This window comes from Nannobrachium achirus (assembly GCF_963921795.1).
Source record: "Nannobrachium achirus genome assembly, chromosome: 3".
NCBI lineage: Eukaryota > Metazoa > Chordata > Actinopteri > Myctophiformes > Myctophidae > Nannobrachium > Nannobrachium achirus.
Genome location: NC_137812.1, coordinates 41,396,048 through 41,421,982, shown reverse-complemented (window position 1 = coordinate 41,421,982; position 25,935 = coordinate 41,396,048). Strand labels below are relative to the sequence as shown.

At 43.3% G+C, this 25,935-nt stretch overlaps 1 protein-coding gene across 1 annotated transcript in view; it reads left to right on the top strand.

Annotated features, from left to right (window-relative positions):
- Positions 1 to 8,973: 8,973 nt before the first annotated feature.
- tacr3a (tachykinin receptor 3a) overlaps positions 8,974 to 25,935 on the top strand; it is a gene marked incomplete at both ends in the record, with an annotated part of 70,895 nt that continues 53,933 nt past the window's right edge. The window contains 3 exons of the mRNA XM_080722585.1: positions 8,974 to 9,344; positions 21,712 to 21,906; positions 22,138 to 22,288. Coding sequence (XP_080578711.1) covers positions 8,974 to 9,344; positions 21,712 to 21,906; positions 22,138 to 22,288 — 717 coding nt within the window. The remainder of the gene's footprint in view (positions 9,345 to 21,711; positions 21,907 to 22,137; positions 22,289 to 25,935) is intronic.

Here is a 25,935-nt window from a genome sequence, read left to right as displayed (position 1 = left end):
TGCAAGCGAATCAAACAGCCAACAGTCCACAGTCGGCAACTTTGCGAGCTTTGAGCGCTCTACTCTCCTCTGTCTGTACTGTGGCTCGCAGCGCACTGAGTGAGTGCAGTCCATGGTGCAGTCAGTGTTGACTTTGAGCGCTGCCAGCTGACGACGACGTCACATGCAAGAGAAGGGACTCATGCCTGGGTATATCTCTTGACTGTGTGTGTGTGTGTGTGTGTGTGTGTGTGTGTGTGTGTGTGTGTGTGTGTGTGTGTGTGTGTGTGTGCGTGCGTGCGTGCGTGCGTGCGTGTGTGCACGTGGTAAAAGTCGCACATGCGCAGATCCCGCCGTGCTGACCAACACAATTGGACACACAAAGCCACGTACTGGGAGCTTGTGCTAGCACACGCTCCAAAAATCTATACAGTAACTATTTAGCAAAGAAATAAAATCTGTGTGAAACGTGTGGATAGTGCAGTTTTGTTCAGAAAAAAACATATTATTTTTTATATAAATAAGTAAACAGTCATTCTCAGGCAAATACATGAACATTGTATTTGAACACATGAACAAACCCGCATCATCCATGAACAGAAAATACACACATTTATCTGTTGACCAAGTGTAACAATATGGAATGGAAAAGTTATTAACCCCACTTTCTCTTTTTTCTTCTAAATATTGACTGCCACGAAAAAAACTGCGATTTTCACGTTAACTGCCACGATTGTCTTACCTTTTAACGTGGGCGCGTGCACGATGGTGCACGGATCATGCACGATCCGGGTGCATGTCGTGGTCCGTTCGCGATGACAAAAGATGCCATCTTAATCCATGCTAGCGTTGCTGAGCTATGTGCAGTGTTGTGTAACAAGGAAGTAAACGCAGCAGAAAGTGGTCACAGAGAAACGTGTTGTCCCGCCTCCAAAAAAGGAAGATCCGGCTCCGCTTCCAGTCCCAAAGGTAGTGACTCCTGATCGGCGATCCGATTTTGGATTGTCTTTAATCAGATTTATTTTATTAATAGCTCGGGAAACTCGGGCCTGGCACGCAAAACCATCGGGAATAACTCGGGAAACTCTGGCTTAAATATAATGCACAGTTACTTAGTATCGATACAATCAATTATTTGCATTGCAAAACGATTCGATATGATACACAGTCAAACAATACGGCCCCCCAATAGCGGGCATGTGCATGCATAAAGTGAAAGGCAAGTCAAGTGAGTTTAATGTTGTTTAAGGTTGTTTAATGCAATCAGATTAATTAATGTTTGGATGTATGGGCTGTCAAGGCCAGAAAGTATTTTTTTGCCACTCAGTTCCCGTATAACTTCCGAGTATGATGATGATGTGATGTCACGTGCATACGCTCATACAGTACCTGTACTTTTGGAGACCTACACCCTACGCAGCGAATTATGTCAGCCAACCAGTTGCTCTTAGAGGTTCCCAATACCGGACTGAGGAGAGTAGGGGAGACTGCGCCTTTGCTGCTGCCACTCCTAGGCTTTGGAACAAAGCACCATTGGCTTGATCTCAGTGAAACACACACACACACACACACACACACACACACACACACACACACACACACACACACACACACACACACACACACACACACACACACACACACACACACACACACACACACACACACACACACCCTGGATGCCAGAGCTGAACCTCTGCCCAAAATCTACCAGGAAGCCGATCTTGGCAAAACACATTTTTTGACTACTCCTACAGATTTTGCACCAAATCATGAAGACAGCATGCGATTTCCATGAAATCATGGTATTTCATCACCCCTGACATTCTGAGCATGTCATAATAGGTAAGCATTCAGAGAAAATAATCTACATTCACAGAAAATAGACTATCTGCAAGTTCACACATTGTGAGCCTTTCGGCAAAGAGATTAGCCTTTCGGCTAAGATATATGCTTGGGGGCCCTGGCCAACAAAGTATAAAGGGTTAGATGTGGTTAAACCAAATGTAGCCTACTGTAGCCAATTGGCTAGCTGGCTTAGTTCAATAGAGGATGTGATGAGCCAGAGCTGAACTGAATTAGCTTTGGTTATGAAGCCCTATCTGGTCCGCTCTTTTTTCGCCTCTACACATATTCTCTTTGATGAAAATATTCGATCTAGCGTCACAACGGGTGATGTTGTGTTCTCACACAAGGATGATAGAGTTACGTGGTTAAACTCAAAACCCACTACTTTACTTCTACTCCAGGTTATGCCATTAACCCCTGAAAGGGGAACTCAGGAGCACTAATAGCATGCCTCCCACCTTTCTCTCTGGCGGTTGCATGGTATGACAATGTTTTGGGGTTGCATGAAAAGTCTCGGGGGGCTTTCAGCTCACTTGGTAAGAGTGTACTACATGAATCCTTATTCATGTGGTAAAACCGACCTGATGCTCTTTATTGCATGTCATCCCTCATCTGTCAAACCTTTCCTTTCCCTGTTTTCTGTCTCTATCAATAATAAAATAGAAATGCAGAAAATAATCTTGGGGGAATGGATATAATAATTGCATCAACACATCATCACATCATTACGGTACAACCAGAGTAGACAGGGTGTATGGAGAATCCTTGGACAGTGAACACATCAAAAAGTAGTGTGGGATGACAAATGTAATGTCACAGTGTTATTGCGACCATTCGAAACGGGTGCAAAACCTCGACCAGCTGTCTGTCCGTCTGTCAGTCAGTCAGTCAGTCTGTCTGTCACACGTCACACATCACACTTTTGCCCTGCTCATATCTCTGCAACCGTTGCCCCCATCCATGCCACATTTTGCACACACACTCCTTGCCTGCCAATCAATACTCACATGGCCCTCTTCTAGCGCCACCATCAGGCCGATTTTTTCAAACACATTTTTGGACACTGCTCCTACAAATTTTGCCCTAAAATCGCACAAATCGGTACACACTTGCTCTACACTCATGTCATCAACATGGATCTGTCCCATATATCGCCACCATCAGGCCGATTTTTCAAACACAGTTTTGGACACTGCTCCAACAGATTTTGCCCTAAAATCACGCAAATCAATACACAGTATGTCTACACTCATCTCATCAACATGGATCTGTCCCATATAGCGCCACCATCAGGCCGATTTTTTCAAACACATTTTTGGACACTGCTCCTACACATTTTGGTCTAAAATCACGCTGCGACCTGGCGGTCGCTTATCTCCCGATTAAGAAAAAAAAAAAAAAGAATTTACCGGTACCTACATCCTCCCACAAGGGAAATTCAGTTTTCAGCTTAACCAAGCTGACCCCCAGTGCTTCGCACAAGGCGCGCAGGGAGGGGAGCAGTGATAGCTGGAGCGGTTAGGGAGTCTTACTGGTAGCTTAATATAATTGCAATGTGTGTGTGTGCGTGACCCAACCAGCTAGAATGTTGGAAGTGTTAATTACAAGCTCTGCTTTGTAATGTCATTTATATAACACAAGTTGACAGTCAGTTGAAAACTGACAAGTAATGGCATGTAGGATGAGATGTATACAGCTCAGCTATATCAGAATGGTGGCAGCTAGACCATTCCAGCATTGTCTCAGGAAAGAAACATCAGTTCTGTGTGCGTGCATGTGTTGGTGAATGCTGGCACTATCTGTCAAAGGGGCTAATTGACTTAAGACAGATCATTGTTATTATTATTATTAAATTGATGTTAATCTAAGGTCGACTTGTGTTGGCCGATTTGGTCAATCAGGGAATCCATTGGTAAAAAAAGAGGAAAGAAACAGCACCCTCTGCTGTTTTTTGCAGAGAGCTGAATCATGTCTTGAGAGATTGGTAATTGGCTCATTCGTCTGGTACTAGTACATTCAATATTAAGTCAGAGACAAGAGCGTTGTAATTAGCTAGTTGGTATAGGTTAGATTGGAGCCAAAATTCGGAGGTGGCACAATTAAATCATCCTCCTCCATTTGATATAGTATATTTGATATAATTATAAGACATTATTTGGAGGTAGGCTATAACTTAACTAAATCAGTCCTTTGTAGCTCAGGAATCTCCCACTTTAGGATAAATGCTGTGTATTTATTTCGAGTTTTCATGTAAATTATTTGTGATGTTATGGTTAGTGAAAATGACAAAACTTGCCTGCCTCACCCTGGGACGGGCACAAATTCACATTCACAAAGCAAATTAATTTAGAGTACATGAAAAAAATAAAAACCTTGAACCTTAACAGATGCCAACCTGCCAACATGGTAGTCGCTGGCTTCCATCGAAAATCAATGGTATAGCCTGTAGCTGCCAATGTGAACGTAACATAAATATGATTGCATGTGAACAAAGGCAGACTGCATCTCCTGTCATATTGTATACCTTTGGACCATAATAAAGTCACATAGGCTAAATGCATCGCATATACAACAATTTTATTTAACAACAAGTGCAAAAATTTGCTCAGCTCTAGAGCGTTCGGTTGCAAGTTAGTAGAGCAAAATATTGAGGAAGGATGTGATTGGGGAGGGGGAGGGTTTTTGGAATCCACGTAGCGGAAACAAACAGGTGACATGTAGGGTTGTTATTTATACTGTGATGATTACGTGTGGATTGGCTGAGAGATAAGGGGCACAGGTGTGGGTGATAAGCTAGGGGATGTGAGTGGCTAAGTTGAGCAAAGGGTGGTCTACACTCCTGAACTGATGTTGCACGCAACTTAGAGTACATAATTATATTGTGGGGCTGCCGTTAGACATTTCGGATCAGAGATACATAAGACACTGGAAGTTATATTCCAAAAAAAAAATACTTTTTACTTTGATATTTTCTTTCTGGGGAAAACTGACTCATTCATACAGGGCACTCCAACTCCAACAAATATCTGTTTGATAGATTTGTATATCAATATAACTTTCTTTTAAATAAAAAAAAACATCCTTAGGCATTGGTTGCTCAGAATGCTCACTGATCCTTCCTCTTACAATAGAGAATTGGGCAGAAATTTACATAATGGAAAAATATACTTTTTCACTTTGCCTGCAAATGGAAAGATTTACTAATTATAGTCAAACTGGACTGCATATAAGACAATGTTTTGCTTTAGGGAGATAGTGTATTAATGGATTTATTGTTTGTATAGAGTAGTGGTTCTCAACTTGTGGGCCGGGAGTCCCGGTTGGGTCCCCAAATTATTTTGAGGGGTGCCCAGGTGATTTGCTTAACACATGGGCTGCTCAGGTTTATAACATTTCTAGCTGTTGCTGCTGCCGCCGTTCACTCACGCTTTATTTTGAAGAGCCTCGGAAGCTTCGTGTGTGTGCACGTGGGTGTCCACTGACAATTGATAATCCCTTTGTTTACAAACGCTCGCGAAACTAAAATCCAAACGGGAGCCGACCATCGCGTTATAGTGTCGCCGTGAAAACAATCAGATCTCTGCTTCCCTGGCGTTCTTTTCACCTCATTAAGCCCTTTTTATGTTTCAGAGTAGAATGGAAATCAATGTAACCAGCCTCCGCCATTTTCTCTCTCTCCCTCTCTCTCTCTCTGCTACGGGGTGACGTATGCACTCGGGTCATTCAGAGGGCAGGCAGCTGCACGTACAGTTAACCCTTCGTTGTCTCGTTCAGGGACGAGACAACTCCTTTTGGCGTGGTGACACCTAGTGGCCTTAACTCGTTACTGAACGTGTTTGGCTCCTTGGGTGTTAATGTGCAACATAGTTTTTTACACTCAACAGTAAACAAACCAACATATGAGTAGAAGTATGTATACAGGGTATCTGCACTACAGTGCACTAGTGAGAATTTAAATCATTTTAGGATATTTTTAATAAATGTAAAGAGACCATTAATGCGTCAAAAGTAATGAACAACTTTTCCAAGTGCTTGTCAGGGTGGGGAGTCCCCACCCAGTACAAATGTGATTCTTTTGGGGGGTCACGGCCTGAAAAGGTTGAGAACCACTAGAATAGAGTATTCAGCTATGGAATTACTTTTTCCATGGTGTGATTGTATTTCCTTCTACCACTTTTTCGAGTCACGTGTTCAAATACTGGATTCTGATTGGCTAAATTCCGGAGGTTATGACAGAACAACTGCCGCAAAGTTGTGTGAGGACTTGTCCGAGATCAATGCGCCTCAGTGTACATCCGGGGACTTCAGGAGGTAGTCGGAACACCTTTCCCCCAACCAACAAATGGCCGTGGCAACGGTCCTATGTTTACTAACGTGCATGCTATAGTCGCCGATTTATTTGGATCCAATGCAATCCGCCAACTTTAAAGCCCCTTTTCTCTGAACCTATGCCTTTCTGGAAGCGAACAGCCTCTATTTACGGCCGGAACGGTACTTCTAACTGACGTTAGCTTAGCTGTAAGCTAGACGCATGGATTAGTATGGAGTTGGCGCCATCTGTTGGTGAGTAGAAGATGTTGTTGGTGGAACTATCTGCTGTCTCGCGGAAGTTTTATAGGCAATAATGATTGTAACTTAAGATCCTTGCAAGTTACAACTATGTGTTTTCTTTCATGTATAAGGGAAAAAGTGGTAGAAAAGCTATTTACCACTCGGGGTCGGACATTATGCTCTGATAATGTCCTGTGTGAGGGTGTTATCGGACTCGGCGATCACCCCCTCACACAGGACATTATCAGAGCATAATGTCCTCTCACTCGGGGTAAATTGCTTACTTCAATGTTGGATACACAGCTTTAGGGTTAGTGGAATTGTGGTAAGCAGTTTGCAAAGTATCTTGATGAGAAAAAAACAAATACGAATTCCTATCTGGCTTCAGAACACCCCATTCCGCGGACACATGCCTTCTCTATTTGAACAACCTCATCATGAGGTGGAAATACTGCAGCATGGTCATAGCCTGGCATGGCCAGACTAATATCACTGCGTAGATATTAGTCTGGAATCTCTATTCACCTTATACTGGCCCTCTCCTGGGTGCCAAATGTTAGCCAAACAGAACAGACCAATAGAACGCTGTTTTGTCCATAACGTCCTGGACACAGTGGCTTTTGATTGGTCTGACAGTTCCAGAACGAGTTTAACCAAAAATAAATACATAAAATAGCACGGATCAACATAACACGGGCCAATCAAAGGCAGTTCTGTCCATGACGTTACTGAACCTAAAAAAACACACATTCTGGATTTTGTCTGTTTAACCAAGAAAAAATTGCACGGATCAACATAGCACGGGCCATTCAAAAGCCATTCTGTCCATGATGTCAACAGAGCATGGACCAATCAAAGGCTGTTCTGTCCATGACGTTACTGAACCTCAAACCACATATTCTGTTTTTTGTTTGAACTTCAAACCGACGCCAGATGAATATCACAAAGCATCCGAAACAGCAACCACACTTGCACAGATTGTGGTCACTGTCACAGGTCTCAGAAGGAATTCAGCTGACAGAAGCTCAAAACCCAGACAAAGTCGCAAAACTAGCACGATCCAATCAAAAACAGAACCTCAAACCGGCACCCATGGAACACCACCCACAGTAAGACAGTACAGACAATATAACCACACTTGCACATATTCTGGTCGCTGTCACAGGTGCCCAGCTGACACCAGCCCACTTGCTCATGCAGGAATCCGAAATTCGTCCCAAAGTACAGGGACAACCCAGCTCTGTGGCAGGTTGGAGGTGTAATCTCTCGCCTGCTCCAAGCGGAGACGTTGCCAGTTCCAGATGACCGTCCTACTTTTCCCAGATCATTGCGGTACCACTGCTCCCCTGAAGATTGTTAGTGGGTCATTTTGAGTCCTCGGGTTAGGGGTCCTCAAGTGCAGGGGTCATCACCATGTTGGCTCAAACCGGCGCCGACCTGAGGCAGCAACCACACTTGCACAGATTGTGGTCACTGTCTCGATGTTTCAGGCGGCACCCAGCCGACCCCGACCCAAAACCCATGCAGGCAAAGTCCGAGGGCCAAGTCTAACCAAACCCATATCCTGGACACTTCATGTTAGCAAAAACAAATAGAAGCTTCTCACGTCTAAAAATGTAAATACATTTTTAAGCACATATGAAACCAACCAGGCCTCTATTCTGACATCACACACAACAAAAAGAATATTGCCATATGCTTGACTATCAACACTGATTTGCACAGGCACCCTTGCAGGAATTAGTTTGCACTCATTTCGCACAGGTGCGATTTTTAAAATGTTGGCTCTCCAAAAGGAGTGTGTGTGTGTGTGTGTGTGTGTGTGTGTGTGTGTGTGTGCGTGCGTGCGTGCGTGCGTGCGTGCGTGCGTGCGTGACACGCACGCACACACGCACACACACACACACACACACACACACGAAAACGTGATCTCCTGAGTCCTGGCGTTAATGCACACACTCAGTGACACACGACTTGACAGCTATATAGCCTATATGGTGCGTTATTCACACACACTTGCGCTTGGTCTTGGGTTATTATGTTACTGTGTCACTGTGTAGGCATTGCATTGGAATGTAGGCCTAGTGCAATGCAGTGTGTGAACTTAAAAGAAAAAAAGGGGAGAAAATTGCCTAGGCTACTGCATGATTGATATAGGATATCCCCTAGCCTACCGATTCCGCACAGTTGTTTTTCACCGAGTTCAAAGCAACGGTCGGAAGAATCAATCACTCACACCACTTGTGCCACGACTCGTGCGTCATAGCGGGTGCGCGTTCAGCTCTGCTTGTTGCTGATGCTGGAGGAGAAACTGCGCTCAACCACATTCAACAGGCACTGAAGAATCCGACTTGCTTCACAGAGAACGAGAAATTATTATTTTCCCGCCGTAATATTATAGCTATTAGACCTACAGGAGAAAATAGTCTATTATAGGAGAGTTGATGTTGGTGTTGCCGCTGTTGCGCACAATGGTGCCTCATATTGGAAACCACTCTTCCACATTTGCAATATAGCTGTTCTCCTGTCTTCAGAACGATACAAACATTGTATTGTTATTAATAATCAATCATGGATAACACTAGCTTAATTATTATGGCTGTCCCGCAAAACGGATCGAACTTGACGGCATTGAATTACACCAACCAGTTTGTTCAGCCGACCTGGCGCATCGCTATGTGGTCTGTTGCCTACAGCTTGGTCCTGGCAGTGGCCGTCTTTGGAAACTTGATTGTGATGTGGATTATTCTTGCACACAAACGCATGCGGACTGTGACAAACTACTTACTTTTGAACTTGGCTTTCTCCGACGCGTCGATGGCCGCATTTAATACTTTGATAAACTTTATCTATGCTGCCCACGGGGAGTGGTACTTCGGTGAAGCCTACTGCAAATTCCACAATTTCTTCCCCGTGACGTCGGTATTTGCGAGTATCTATTCCATGACAGCAATTGCTGTTGACAGGTAAGCTCTATTATAGTAGTGTTTTCCAACCTGTTTCATATCAACGACCATTATTTTATGAGCCAAAGACGACCATTTGATGAGATTTTGCCTCTCAGACCTTTTGTTGTCGTTGGTATTTTTGTCCACAATTTTGCAAACGTTTATCAAAATAACAATTATTCTAAATGTTATAATGTCATTTGTAAATTAAGTATTGGCTATATGCAGACAGATGTTAACAATAATTTAACTAATGGGTCCATTTGGTTTCATTTTACACTCTCAGTTAAAGAGGGTCCATAATTGGTTGCCAACTCTCCATCATTTAGCTGGGGACCACCTGGAACCCCCTCAAGGACAACTGGTGGTCCCCTGACCACTGGTTGAAAACCACTGCTCTATAATAGAGATGGTGGAATGCCAAACAGGATATCTGATGGATTGATAATTTATTTTCCTCTCTCCTTCTCTCAGTCTCTACTCTGTCCCTCTATCAGAATGGACAACATAGGCTACAGTATTATGTATTCTGAATATAGATCAACCAGAAAAACTCCCATTAAAACATTCCCGTAGAGATACAGACTGTGCCTCTATACATTAAATATAATAAGATATAAATATTTTGCTGGCTATTTACCAGGATGCATAGAAAATAAAGTCCATAAAATGTATACATTTCAGGCATGCTTTTGGATTGAGAAAGGAGAGAGGCCTATACAAAGTTATACCAAGGCATGGCTGTTGGGCAATTAGTCATTTGACAAATGTTCTCATGGCCACTGCTCACATTAAGCCAGTAATCATTTATTTATAGCTTCCCCACGGGTATCACCAAAGAAGTATACATTCATTCTCTTGATGGAAGCCATTGTAGCAGGTCCTTATAGGGCCAATTGTTATTGTGCAACTAACTCACAATAGTTCACCAGAATAATGGCACGCAGTGTGAGTGTTGATATTCCCGCTGTTCGTGTATCCGGTGCAGTAGGGGGCCTTATACATTCATTGCATTACTCGTTGCACCCCATGGTTTATTATTGATAGATGTGGCTATGTTGTTACATTGGTATGATTTACACTACAGGGTGTCTATACCATCTCATGACACTCACCACATGCCTATCCAACGAATGTGATTCTAAATTATCCTCCTCAAGGGATAAATCAATGTCTCAAAGGTCTGCATTGCCTCCCTATGTGCCACAATCTTATCTACCCTCTAACATATGAGTCTGTCACCCTCTTTCTCACGTGACAGTGTGTATTGTACTACTAGAGGCTATGCGGCCCTCACACCTACGTTCACAATGGTGTAAGTCAGGGGTCTTCAACGTTTTCAGGCCAAGGACCCCTTAGTGGAGAGAGAGATGAAGCGGGGACCCCCACAACCTCTTCTTAAATTCCATATATGTTTGGCAGCACGATCATCAGTGTATTTTGGATTCATGTCAATTTGTGTTTTCAGACATTTAACCACTTGAACCGTCAATACTTAATAAACTTGACCTTTCACTTTGTACTTTTCCCCCTCTACACCAAACCATTTTGCAGAAAATAGCAGTTATACAAGCTTGTAGATCTGCTATTTTTGGCTAAAGTTCTCAGAATATATGGAAACTAGGGTTCAAGTGGTTAATATAAAAAAGGAGGAAAAAGGTTTCTATCACACAAAGATTTGGAGGACCCCCTGTAGTAACTCTGTCTCTGAGGACCCCCTAGGGGTCCCGGACCCCCTGTTTAAGACCCCTGTTGTGTCTGAAATCAGTCCATGTTATGTTAGACACGTCTCCTTCCTATATAGACCCATTGTAACCTTTTAACCATGTTAGATGAGTTGAAGACATATCCCTATAGCTGCTTCTGGTGACTGATATTGTCGTTCTAATGCTTGAGCACTTTCTTTCATAATTTGGGAGTAATGGGAGTATCAGGGGGTGCCCAGGGGCCATAGGCGCAAAATGATGTTGTTAGGCAAAGGTTTCTGTTGTGTCTGACAGTGGGCCTCAATGGCCTGCATTGTTAGGCAAACGTTTCTGTCAGTGCATGCTAGCCGCTCCGATATGTGGCTTTGTGTGTATGACTGTATGTGTACTGTATGTCCATGCAAAATGGACTGGCCATCAAACACTTATTGCATATCCGTATGTCCCTTTTCTGATTGGACAATATAAGGATGAGACATCATGTGGGTCTATATTTATCATCATCATCATCATCATCAGCACTGCTCACTTCACACGGTTGTGATTTTTATTACATAGAGAGAGACATACATTGCCTGGTTAAACCAGACCGAACACAACAACACCCCCTGGCGGTAGTGGTGTTGTAGTACGGTCTGGCACCGATCCATTGAGATTCTATTTCCTCAACCAGCTTCAAGGGTTGGCCAATCAGGGTTGTATGCTTGCGGCACGTGGTTTCTGTAGGCTTGGGGCATGTGGTTTGGGGCAAACCCCAGAAATGAAAACTCTTCCTGAAATCCCAGACTCTCTTCCCAAAACGAAGTGTGTGATAGAGGCTGGCAACGCCAGGCAAAGACATACAGGTACTGTATATGCCATTTGGCAATACTGTCTGTCAGGGGTATGAGATTTGTTGCGACCATCAGGTCGCATTTACTATCAAAACCTCCACCGGCTGTCCGTCACACCGGCTGTCCGTCCGTCAGTCACACGTCACACTTTTGCCCTGCTCATATCTCCGCAACCGTTGCCCCGATCCATGCCAAATTTTGCACACACACTCCTTGCCTGCCAAACCACAACCTCCACCCATCGATTCTCACATAACCCTCTTCTAGCGCCACCATGAGGCCCATTCTTGCAAAACACATTTTTGGACACTGCTCCTACAATGTTTGCCCTAAAATCACACAAATCGGTACACAGTATGTCTACACTCATCTCATCAACATGGATCTGTCCCATTTAGCGCCACCTTCAGGCCGATTTTTTTAAACACATTTTTGGACACTACTCCTACAGATTTGCCCCTAAAATCACGCAAATCGCTACACAGTATGTCTACACTCATGTCATCAACATGAATCTGTCCCATATAGCGCCACCATCAGGCCGATCTTTTCAAACACATTTTTGGACACTGCTCCTACAAATTTTGCCCTAAAATCACGCAAATCGGTACATACTTGCTCTACACTCATGTCATCAACATGGATCTGTCCCATTTAGCGCCACCTTCAGGCAGATTTTTTAAAACACCTTTTTGGCCACTACTCCTACAGATTTCGCACTAAAATCACGCAAATCGCTACACAGTATGTCTACACTCATGTCATCAACATGGATCTGTCCCATATAGCGCCACCATCAGGCCAATTTTTTCAAACACATTTTTGGACACTGCTCCTACAGATTTTGCCCAAAAATCACGCAAATTGGTACACAGTATGTCCACACTCATCTCATCAACATGGATCTGTCCCAAATAGCGCCACCATCAGGCCGATTTTTCCAAACACAGTTTTTGGACACTGCTCCTACACATTTTGGCCTAAAATCAAGCTGTGACCTGACGGTCGCTTATCTCCCGATTAGGGAGTCTTACTGGTTATCTTTAACACTCACTGATGTATGCAAAGGGAGCAGCGTGTCATCTCATCTGAGGCCCTGCTCAGTTTTGCTTTGTGGATGCAACAAGTTCCTTCTGTCTGTATCTTTGATCTGGAGTGTCCATTGCAATTTATCAGCTCTGTGTTGATACAGAGAGAACAGTGGTTTGGCCTATATGCTGAAGATGTAACCTCTGGTCTTGCGTGGGTGGGTATTTAGCACAGTTTGTTCCCATCTGTGATATCAGACCTTTTTTTTGTACTTCCAGTACAGTACAGCCACAAGCATTGAAGTAATGAATCACTGCAGCAAGCAGGTTGGGTGATCAGTCTCTGGCAACATTAGGTTTATTCTAGTAATGGCGCATTTCTAATGACGGCTGTTGGTCGGTGGGTCGGTTTGTCCGACACTCTACTGCACGTAATATTTTCCAAGGGTGCCTAGGATTTTCTGTGGGTGCCAACATCGGAATGCCACATTGGAATAATGGACCGTGGGAGTAATGTGCTGAACTCTACTCATTTGGTTGACCCCATTGCCTTTACTCTGTCTAGCACTACCATTATGCCAAAACATCATGGTCCCTGAAGGAAGAAACCCAAACATTTTAGTAATCCCAATGCCCCCATAATGCAGGGATGGGGAAGGGGTTGGTTGGTCCTGTTCACCCGCAGGCTGCGTGTAAACAGTAACGTTGAGTGACGTTCTAACATTGTTGTTGCAAACCTTGTAAATAAGCTTAGTTTGCATCACATTCAGTTGTTTGGAAAACCAGTTCCATAGACTGATGTCGAACTAGAAGAACTGCTCTACCGAGCACAGGTCTCCACCAGGCCTCGCGTCCTGGTGGTGCTATAATAGGCCATTGTAAAAAGGGTGGCATGTGTTCTTCACCAATCTTAGACCTTTCATGGCGCCACCATGAGGCTGATTTGAACAGTTTGTAGTGTAATTTCTTCCTTGGCCTTTTGCGAATGTGCGTGCACAATTTCATTACAATTGCATGCTGTGTTTGATTTGAGGCATTTTGTTCTAAACGGATCAATCCTGCAAAGTTTGGAGGCCAATCAGGATGGAATATTTAATATGGGACAGATCCGTCTTGATCATATGACTATAGAGATACTGTGTACTACTGATTTGTGTTAATTTTGGGTAAGATCCGAAGGAGTAATATCCAAAAATATGTCTTACATAAGTCGGCCTCCTGGTGGCGCTATAAAGGCTGATGTGAAAAATGCAAGGAAAGGGTTTTTCCTTGGCCTATAGGGAGTGTGCTTACAAAGTTTGAAACTGATCCGTGGAGTTATAGGTAAAACCACAAATTGGCCTGTTCTAGCGCCACCATGAGGCTGATTTCAAAAATTTGAAGTGGCATTTCTTCCTCGGCCTAGTGGGAACATGTGTGCGCGATTTCATGTTAATTGCACTCTGCGTTTGTGATTTGAGGCATTTTGTCCAAAACGGCCAAAATAGCCAATATCGCAGCCAATCAGGACGGAATATGGACAATCAGACAGATCCGTGTCGATCACATGACTGTAGAGATACTGTCTACTGATTTGCGTGATTTTTGTACAAAATATGTAGGAGTAGTGTACATAAATGTGGGGCAGAGGTTCTGAATTGGCATCCAGGGAGTGTGTGCGCTCATTTTGGCAGCGACTGGGCCAACGGCGCCGGAGATTAGCTGGTAACAAACTCGGAGGACGGACGGACGGACGGACGGACGGACGGACGGACGCACAGAGGCGAAAACATACTCTCCCCCTGCCTTCGGCTGGTGGAGACAATTATTCAGGGAACAACTCCTCTGTGTCTGTGTCCAGTGAGTGCTTGCTTCTGCGTTGCGCCACAAAGAGGCGATTACTAAAATGGAAGCATGCGTGAGCAAAAATAACAGAACTTCAAGCAAACAATGAGTCGACTCCCAACGTGTTGTAGAGCTTGTAGATCTACTCTTTTTGATGATTGACACCGCCGTACTACTCCAGTATAAATTGAGGTAGGCCTATAGAACTGCAACTCATAGCATGTGCACTTACTGTACTATTGTGATCTATACAATCTCTCTGAAAAGGCCTTTATTGACTTAATGTGTCTGTCTCTGTGTGAGACTAATACACACTCGCATGGGCTGTGTAACTGCAAAAGTGACACATATTGCATAAAACCACTAAGACCGCATGGCCAAAATTGTTGTGCAATAATGGAGTTACAAATTTTCCATTGTGTAAGTACAATAACAGTGCGGCAAGCAGCTATCCCAATAGCCAGAGCACTGAGCAATATTTGTGCAAAGTGTGAACTCAGCTGGAGCACTGGTGTGCTGTGAGACCTCCTTCCACAACACTGATCCTGAACTCAATTGGTGTCGGCCCTAATTCTGGTGGTGGTGGAGCGATAACAGAGAAACAATACATAACCAAAGACGCTGGTCTTTGAAACACAGACCCTGAAGAAGGCAGCTTGTCTGTCCGAAATGTTGGTCCACTACTCTCTGTGTCCTATTAATAAATAAGTTTGCATCTGCAGCTATGAGTGTGTGGCTATACTCCTTTTTAATTATGGTCTTTGAAACACGTCAACAATTATTGTCGCATGACTGTGACATAGGGGTGGGCGATATGGTGATAACTATCGTTGAGATGATACAATGTCTCCACGATATGCCTTTTTAGAGGTATCGTATATATCGTGATACAATTGAGGGAGCCTTGTAAAAAATCATGTTTAATCGTTAATACAGAGATTCATTGCAGAATTCAATTTACTCAATTTAACTCTGACAGTATACAAATGAAACCGACGGGTCCATTTGGTTTCATTTGTATACTGTCAGAGTTACATACTTGTAAAGTTCAATTTAGACCTCCCAAAATGAACCCAGAGAGTCTAGTTTTTGTCAAGTAACTTGAAAAATATCCATTAAAAACCAACTTGAAAAAAGAATCGTGATAAAATCGTGTATCGTGATACAGCTTGGGAAAATATTGTGATATTGTATTTTTCCATATCGCCCACCCCTACTGTGACATAGTGACGCATTCTTGGTATCTTAAGCAGATGGTATGCCATCGAGTGTATGGTGTCACATAACGGTGACGTTATCACTAATCCTTGATTACTTTATCGTAGTCCAATCACAATCGCCATGGGTGGAGTGGAACATGCAACTTTGAAAGCTTAGGCCAACCCCCTCACGTGACCTTGTATAAGCAACATGACTGGTTAAAAAACCTTAACCTGGCCACAGACGACTAGCACTAGTCAGCTGTGGTGATGACAGTCTCTGCATACTTTCTATGACGTTAGTCTTGTGTGACATTGGTCTTGTACTATGGACATAGGGACACACAAAGCCAGACGTAGGAGCGGTTAGCACTATCTTCTTGAGCCGTGCACCCGGCAAACAGTATTTGAATGGACTGAGTGTGCTTGTTTTTGTTTCTACTTGTCTCTCCTGTAAGGCATGAAGGATTCCCAAGAGAAAGACCTGCTGCTACAACACAGCAGCAGTCTAAGACGTATTGTAATTAACAGCATGTCTTCAAAGCCCAAACACAAATATGTTGAGGGACACAGTAAAATCCTATGTACCGGTATGCTTTGATAATGTATGAGTCATTGTGGAAGAGAATGGTGTATGTGTAAAACATAATTACTGTGATTATGTTTTAAATTAGCATAAGCGGATCTGGCCCCCTGGTGTCTAAAATACTCTATTATACTCTAGTAGGATATCTGTGAAGCTCGGCCACCTGTCCACACACATTAATCTACATTTTCCTTGATTGCATGTCTTCAGTCAGTTCTTTGTGTCCAAAATGTAGGCAATTTTGCAGTATCTTAAAGGTAGGGTAAGTGAATTCACTTAGGCCTAGGCTATACGAATATGGATCTTTTTTGGATCGTACATTTTCGCATATTCATATAGAAAAATATCCAGGTCCACACGACAAAAATATCTAGCTCCCATGATTAGCTCCAACAAGCATGCCAGGCCAGTAGGTGGCTCCGTGGCGGATAAGTGATTTGTAATACCATAGAAGAACAAGCATGCGTGCAAGCTTGGTTTGGGGAGAGTATTTTTTGCAGGTCTTTAAGTCTGAGTCTCTCACATGCACTCACCCTCGCACATCGTTTTCAGAGCAACTCCGGTTTTCATGCCTACACGGATCCACTGAATCGGATATTTGAGCGGTGGTCACAACGCTTCTATACGTGGCCGTGTGTGTGGGTCTGTCTGCGTGTCTGTCTGTCTGTCTGTCTGTAGCCTGCAGTAACCTTTTCTGACCACACATGCTAAGGGAGGGGCGCTGTTGTTCAGGCCAGGCCAGACCAGGCACACACACACACACGCACGCACACACACACACACACACAGGGGGGAAGGGGGGGGGAACCACCGCTCAGTTCACACGGGTGTGATTTTTTATACATCTTCACTTGTTTATCCGGTTTCAAAAAGATCCAGTTTAGCGGCCGAAATCTCCAGCTTTGTGTGGCTGCAAGCCCCAATCACACAAAGAAAGGTACAGAAATATCTAGATTTGTATAGCCTATAGGCCTTAAAGTGGTACTGACGATGTACAGTTGGGCATATTCCCAACTTGACATCATCAATCATATTAGCCAATCAAATTAATTTATTGCCTTTCAGTACAGTAACTGCAATAAAATTAATTTGATTGGCTAATATGGGGGAGGGGCGGAGTTGAGCTTGCATCATTATTCTGAATCTAGCCACAGAGAACTGACCGAAGTGAGAATGCAAATTGTGATAACAAAAATTTAAACTAGCAGTTACAGGTGTACAGATTATAAAGATTCTGCAACTTCATGGCATATTTACCACTAAAAGTTTTCAACAAACAAGCCGTCAAAGATTAGCATGGTGTCACTTTCTCCTCCTGTGCTCTTGATATTTTTAGTCCTGCTGTATAATCGGCCTAATCCACTGGAAGCACTCGGAGCGCGGAGCGCTGAAAGTACTGTTGACTGTTCAGCAATCAGCACGGTTTCTACCCCAACACAACGTGTGTGTGTGTGTGTGTGTGTGTGTGTGTGTGTGTGTGTGTGTGTGTGTGTGTGTGTGTGTGTGTGTGTGTGTGTGTGTGGTGACAGAAAATAACCGCACTACAAGCACACAACGCGTCACAGACGCGACACATTGTTAGCTAGTAAATTGTCTGTTTTCTGTGTGCGCTACCCCATTCGACGGACGAAGTACAGTATACATTCACTACTACAGTCACTCTGTGAAGAGGCTCTGACTCTGTGATACCCATTTCAGACTGTTTGTAGAAAGACCACATGACCTGTAACATAATGTTATTTTTCGGGCGTGTCATCTCATCTTTAAAGAGGTGGTGCCATACTGCCCTACAAAGGCCGAGTGCAGTAACTACGTTCACGAATTTCACTGAAACATGGGTTTAAAAGTGTTACAGCTGATCAGCCAAATGAGATATAGACATACAAGTGATATTACACTGATTGTATATTTGTTCTTGAGCTAATTGTTCACCCCCCAATATCATGAAGGCTAATTTGACCTTTGGGCGACAAATAAGTCGGTGTGTCCGAAACCGTTACTGCACTCTGCCTTTGTAGGGCAGCATAGTTTTGTACTTTTTCTGGTTTTCATGTGTCTAGGAGGTTGACAGTACTTCATTAGACCCCCTGGTGAGGTTGTTATGAGCAATTATGCATTCTCTTTTTATTTGGGTTTTTAGCTGGAGGATGCCACCTGCTGGGTCAGACGTGCCGTTCCAAAAACACCCATACTTATTACATCATAGAATCAACCCCTCCCCTTATTACCATTCACCCAACACATGTGGGTGTGGCTAACTTCAGCTGGGTCACCACCCACCATGACAACCACACATTCCAATGAACTGGTGGGTGTGGCCACATAAAAACATCATTTTAACTCTTTCTGTACACTTCTTTTTGGAAAAATTCTTCCTCCTAGTATAATCATAATAGTAGATAATCATGTTTTATAGAGGGGAAAATCATGGCACCCCATCTTTAAGTTTCAGTTTCAGTTTTCATGTAGGTGACAGGCGGGGGCCTTCCTCCAACCATGATCAAGTGGGGGCAGGCCTTGGTGCTCGTAAGGCCCGCCCCCACTCGACCATGATTGGAGGAAGGCCCCACTCTATCCTGATTGGAGGAAAACTTGTCACCCAACAGTTTTTGAAACTGCCTTTTTCTCCTGACAGGAGATAAGGCTTAATATGGATCAAACACTCTAGTAACTAGTACTATCAGAACACAGACCCATTTTGGTATTATTTAAATTAAATTAAATCACTTACCCTACCTTTAAAGGTCCAATGTGCATGTTATTGCATTTCACCTGAGGCTTTTAGCCGTTTTTCTACCCAATTTAGTTGTTATGCCATTGATTCCTCCCCACACACTCAACTGTGTGTTGTACTGCTATTGTATCCTACTGGCTCACCTGCCAGTGAGCCCCACTGCCAGGGGTGTCACAAAGTGGGGGCTTATACTTTTCACAAGGTGGGGGCTTTATACTTTAGCTATTGAAAAATAGCAAATATACAATACAATTTGAATATATGTATTTTTAAAGCAACATTTGTAACTCAAATTTTGCTTCTGGGGGGTCCCTGGAACAAAATATTTTGAGATGGGGGTCAGTTTGAGTACATGACAAATATCACCCTCCCCGCCTGGCTTCCCTCCGCACGGGGGATGGGGCGTATGGGGGGGTAATCTTCATATAGACGCTCAACAAACCTGCAGATGCACCATGGTGGACCCCACCCTAGCACCTCTGTAGCCTTTTCTGGCAGAAAGCCTTGAGGGGAGACCTCTTCCTTCTGCTTATTTACATATCCATGGCCTTTGAGATCCCATAACCCACAGGAAAATGTAGGCATGGGGAGAGACTATGTTTTGCACCATGTCTGTCCATCCGTGTGTCCGTCCGTGTGTGCGTTACATCCGTCCATCTGTTACCAGCTAATCTCCGGCGCCGTTGGCATCTAGTCTGGATGCCAATTCAGAACCTTTGCCCAGCATTTTTCAAATGGCCCTGTTCTAGCGCCACCATGAGGCGGATTTTTGCTAAACAAATTTTTTGACAGTACTCCTACAGATTTTCTCCAAAACTCACGCAAAAAGATAGTATCTCTACAGTCATGTGATCGACATGAATCTGTCCAATTTTCAATATTACATCATGGCAAAGATTGGCTTCTAAAGTGTGCAGGATTGGGCCGTTTGGAAGAAAATGCTGCAAAAATGCTGCAAAAACGCTGAAAATGCTCCGGAAGGCAAAGCTCTCTGTCTACCGAGGAATCTTTGTTCCTACTCTCACCTATGGTCATGAAGTGTGGGTCATGACCGAAAGTATAAGGTCGCGGGTGCAAGCGGACGAAATGGGTTTCTTCAGACGGGTGGCTGGTATCTCCCTTAGAGATTGGGTGAGAAGTTCAGTCACCCGAGAGAGACTTGGAGTAGAACCGCTGCTCCTACACTTGGAAAGGTGTCAGCTTAGGTGGTTCGGGCATCTAGTATGGATGCCCCCCGAGCGCTGGGAGGAGACCCCCGTGGCAGACCAAAGACAAGGTGGAAGGATTACATCTCCAAACTGGCTTGGGAACGCCTCGGTATAATCCCTGAGGGAGTGGAGGAAGTTGCTCGGGATAAGGAAATCTGGAAGTCTCAGTTGGACTGTTACCCCCGCGACCCGATTCCGGATAAGCGGTTGAAGATGTATGGATGGATGGATTTTTAGGTGGAGTTATAGGTAAACATTTTTTACCTATAACTCCACCGATCAGTGTAAAACCTTGTACAGTATGCGCACTCTCTAGTGGCCAAGGAAAAACCTTTGCCCTGCATTTTTCACATTTGCCTTTTATAGCGCCACCAGTAGGCCGACTTATGTAAAACTAATTTCTTGATTTTATCCAGAAATCATGCAAATCGCTACACAGTATCTCTATAGTCTCTATCTCTGTGATCAAGACAGGCCCATATTTCATATTCCATCCTAATTGCCTAACATTGGCTTCCAAAGTTTGCAGGATTGGTCCATTTTGAACGAAATGCCTCAAATCATGAACGCAGTGTGCAATATCTGTGAAACTAGGTCGAGGAACAAATGCCACCCTTTTCACATTGGCCTGTTATGCTAGCGCCACTAGCAGGTCGACTTATGTAAAACGATTTTTTGGAACAAAATGCCTCAAATCATGAATGCAGCATCCCATTGCTGTTAAAGGCAGGGGAGCGTGTCGCTGTTGTATGTCATCTTTTCGACACCCGACTCTAACCCTCACCCTAACCCTAACCTCCGTGGAGTGAGTCGCTAACCCTCTGGTCGAAATGATGGTCGTTCGAAAGAGCACGATTTTCCCAAAGGCTGAAGAAGACATAACAGGAGGCCACAATAACATACCTGACTTGGCGGAGACCTGCCTGTGCTCAGAAGAGCACTGCTTCTAGTTGTAAATGTAATATGACTTGGTTGTTAAACAAATGTTAGGCTTTAAGACATAATTGAGTAGTACATATTTTAGGATATAGTTTGTACTATTTTTAGGGCTATTGACTGTCCTTTCACCATAAGCTTACAGCCATTTCCACAAGTTTTGCCACCATGTGCCATCTTCCAAATTATGAAGGCAGTGTTGATAAAATCCCAAAACAAACCAGCCTCAAAAATATAATTGTTTTGCAAATAGGCTTCAACTACTCATTTCAGTACACATTTAATGCAGGCCTGTATTAAATGTTTTAAATGAGTTCTCTCTGTTGTTTAGGTACATGGCCATCATCTACCCTCTGAAGCCCCGTCTGTCAGCGACAGCCACCAAGGTGGTCATTGTGTGTATCTGGAGCCTGGCCGTGGTACTGGCCTTCCCTCTCTGCTACTTCTCCACTGTCCGCACATTACCCAGGATAAGCAGGACCGTCTGCTTTGTGGCTTGGCCTCAACCCCAGGACAATCCCTTCATGTGAGAGATATTTTCAAATGCAGCTCCTTCAAATAGACTTGCACATATTGGTTGTAGAATGTAGAATTAGTATATCCAGCTTGTAAATCGGCTAAGATATTTGGTTTAGACTGAAAAAAAAAGAAGTCAGATTACAGTTGTAAATGATTTCAGTCCATATCACTAAGACTAGAGGGTTCAAGTGTTTAGAATTCATGGAGTTCAATGTTTTTGTCCTATTTGCTTTTATAGGTATCACATCATCGTGACAATGCTGGTCTACGTGCTGCCTTTAGCGGTGATGGCCGTCACTTACACCATCGTAGGGGTGACACTGTGGGGAGGAGAGATCCCAGGGGACTCATCTGATAATTATCATGGACAGCTTCAAGCCAAAAGGAAGGTAGGCAGGTGTCAAAGACAGCCTTGTGGTTTATAGCATGCATTGATGTATTTGAGCTTTGAGTAGCAATTATCAGATTATTATTATATATATTTTAAAGTACTTTTGAGATTATACAATATATTTGATCCATTGTAAAAAAAAAAGTAAATGAAAAAATTAATAAATTGAAGACATAAATACATAAAAAAAATAAAAACAAAAAAGAGAAGACACTTTTTGTGCAGAAACACCCTAGGCCTAAGTGGTTGACATGGTACTTGTATAATTGGTGTCACCATGCAGGGCACGAAAGCTTGTTTTCTCGCTCAAATTAAGTGGGCACACCCCTGAGGCTCTTTTTTCCTTCCAAGTTAGTTGTACTACACACCGGCAACGAATTTCCACAGAGCGAAACGGCGTCTGTTATTTATTCGCTCTGGTGTTGAATTTGGCGGACATTCGCAGGCGAACTGCTCTCAGTATCAAAAGCAAGCTAACTCTACCCAATTTAAAGAAAGAGGATATGGTCGAGTGACTATCCCTTTGCATTGAGAGGGAACCGTGTTTCTCTGTGTCTCGTCTGTGTGTGGCTGCCTGCTGCCACCAGTGGTGGAAAAAGTACTAAAATGTCTTACTTAAGTAAAAGTATGGTTTATGTATGTTTTATAATATTATAATTATGTATATCTGCAAAGTAACTAGTAACAGTTTTAAAATAAATTGTTGAGTTCAATATTTGGATCCGAGATGTAGTGGAGTAGATGTAACAGTACTGGAAATTGGACATACCGGTACTCAAGTAAATGTACACCACTGGCTGCTGCCTGCTGCTAGGGCTCCACTGCAGCCATCAGCGTCATGCTGGCATCGCCCGGCGTAAAAAAATGAACCGGGGGGCACGGTGGCGCAGTGGTTAGCACTTTGCCTCACATCTAGAAGGTCCTGGGTTCGGTTCCCGCCGGGGGACGCTGTGGGTGTTGGGGGTGTGTTCCTCCCTCCGCATCATTAAAAAGGGAACATTCCCGATGGAGCCCTGGCCTTGTGACTGCCTGGCTGCTGCTGGGCAACCCTTCAGGGTGGTGTCCTCTCTGCTGTGATGTGATGGGTTGTTTGATGCCAGCCCCAAACAATTCGCACCACAGATATCTTTATTCAATTTGATGAATTTTATATTCGCATCCCGGTAGGTGTGTATAGAGTATAGACAAACGCGTGGAGATTCGGCGGCGGAATATTTAGCATTTTCAGGTCGTTTATTCGCATTGCTTCACTAATTCACCGGTCTGTAATACTCTTATGCATAACGTACGTAAGCCTCACTTGAAAATCTAAAGGAATTCAAATTGCCTTTCTATTCTAAAAAGTACACCCAAAGCCATAATAATAAAGATTCATTCAAATTCCCTCATTTCTTTATTCCAAATAATTTAAATCAAAGGGGTCTTATATTGATTGATTGATTGATTGATAGATTGATTGATTGATTGATTCATTCGTTCATTTATTCATTCATTCATTCTGGAAGACAAATGATATTGCCATTGGTGTTACACTGAGCACTCATCAAGGCAACAATGAGTATAAACTTTTATACAGTATTTGAGTACTCTTCAAAATGTCGAAGTATGCATTCAATTAACAGACAATAAATAAACAGCCACATCCCCAAAATGACCTTTAGAGTTTATAGAGAAATGTGTATTTGGCTAGACCTTTCTCTCTGACCCATGTGCTGGGCCATTGGAAGTCAGCATGAAAACATTTGCTAAGTGGCTCAATTGATTGTCTCTCTCTCTCTCTCTCTCTCTCTCTCTCTCTCTCTTTCTCTCTCTCTCTCTCTCTCTCTCTCTCTCTCTCTCTCTCTCTCTCTCTCTCTCTGTCTAAAAAGCAATTGAGTGGACTTGACTGACTGTCGATAAAACATAATTAACAGCTATCAGACTTGACAGATTACAGAGAAATCTTAATGACAGAAATGAGAAATCTGTTTAGAATGATGTGCGTGTGCTGCTTCATTGTATAGAGTATATTTTACCGGTACCAGTGGGGGACTCAAAATACTTTATAAACATTAAGGATGTCCATAATTACAACACCAGAGGCAGCGCCACAGATCACTTTCAACCCAGAGTCAAAACCAACAAAGGGTCAAACTCTTTTTTCTGCTATACCACCAAAATGTGGAAAGCCTTACCGAAGGCCACAAAGGAGTGTGGATCACTAGCATCCTTTAAAATTGCCCTGAAAAACCACTTACAGGCAGCAGCCGTTCGCAACTGGTAAAAAAGAATCTAGCCCAACCCTACCCTCCCCTGCCCCTTCTTTGTATATACTGTTTGTTTTGACTTACTGTCTTCTATTTTGTTTTTCTTTACATATCTACTGCATAGTACTGTGTTCTATTTGTCTGTCATTCAATGTTATATGAGATACTTCAATGGTTTCCAGTGGAAATAAGCTTAGTCTTTTCATGGATCTCCTTTTAGTAGACCTTGTACCAGTGAACTGTACCGTCATGAAACTGTACCTTTTCCTATGCAAACTTCTAATAAAGTCTTCAATCAATCAAAAAAGACTCAGTAAATACAAATGGTCATTATTTTGGGTTTCTTCAGGCTCCTACCCAGATTGTGATCCATCGAGTAGGCCCAAATGTGTAAATGTGACCATCAATCTTCCTGCCACAGTGTTTTGCCTGGAACAATGTTTGTCTTCTGTACAAATGTCACACATTGTCCAGCAAGCCAGAAAGTGTTGGGGGGGGAAAAAAATTGAAACGAAAAGAAAGAACAGTGTTTGGCAGAATTGGCACCACTGTCAAACATTCTAAAAGCAGCCCTACGGCTTATGTTGTAACTGTCTGTGACCCTGTCATACTGTACATTTCAACTCCGCTGTGAGTGCAGTTTTCAAAACGTACACACCTGGAGCGTTTATTTTGTACATTAACACATGGGAAGCCAAGGTTTCTAACATTTCTAGCTGTTGCTGCTGCCGTCGTTCACTTACGCTTTAATTTTGAAGAGCCTCGGAAGCTTCGTGCGTGTGCATGTGAGTGTCCACTGACGATTGAGGAAGAAGATCCATTTGTTTACAAACGCTCGCGAAACTAAAATCCAAACCGGGGCCGACCGTCGCGGTAAAGTGTCGCCGTGAAAACAGGCAGATCTCTGCTTCCCTGGCGTTCTTTGCACCATATTCATAGATAAAGCTGTTTTTATGTTTCAGCCTAGAATTGAAGCGTATGTGGCCTAGATCCTCCATTTTGTTTCTCTGCGAGCCACGGTATGACGTATGGACCAGGGTCTTTCACAGGGTACACAGAACGGATGCAGCTGCATGTAACCAAGTTAACCCTTTGTCTCGTCTCTCAACGAGATGACTCATTTTTGGCACAGCGACCTCCAGTGGCCGTATCTCGTTACTGAACGAGTTTGGCTCCCAAGTTGTTAATAAAGGAACCATTCACATTGATGGAATACTGACTGACTATTTTCATAAAAGCTGAATCTTGGGCCAATTATGATATAGTTGCTGCCAGGCAGAAACCTTGTATCTCCATATTTCGTTAATCTTTTTGTGTTTTCTATTTAATTATTTCATAAACGTCAAACGTGTCCTATTTCATGTCATCACATGACGTGCAAGTAGTGAAAATAACCAGT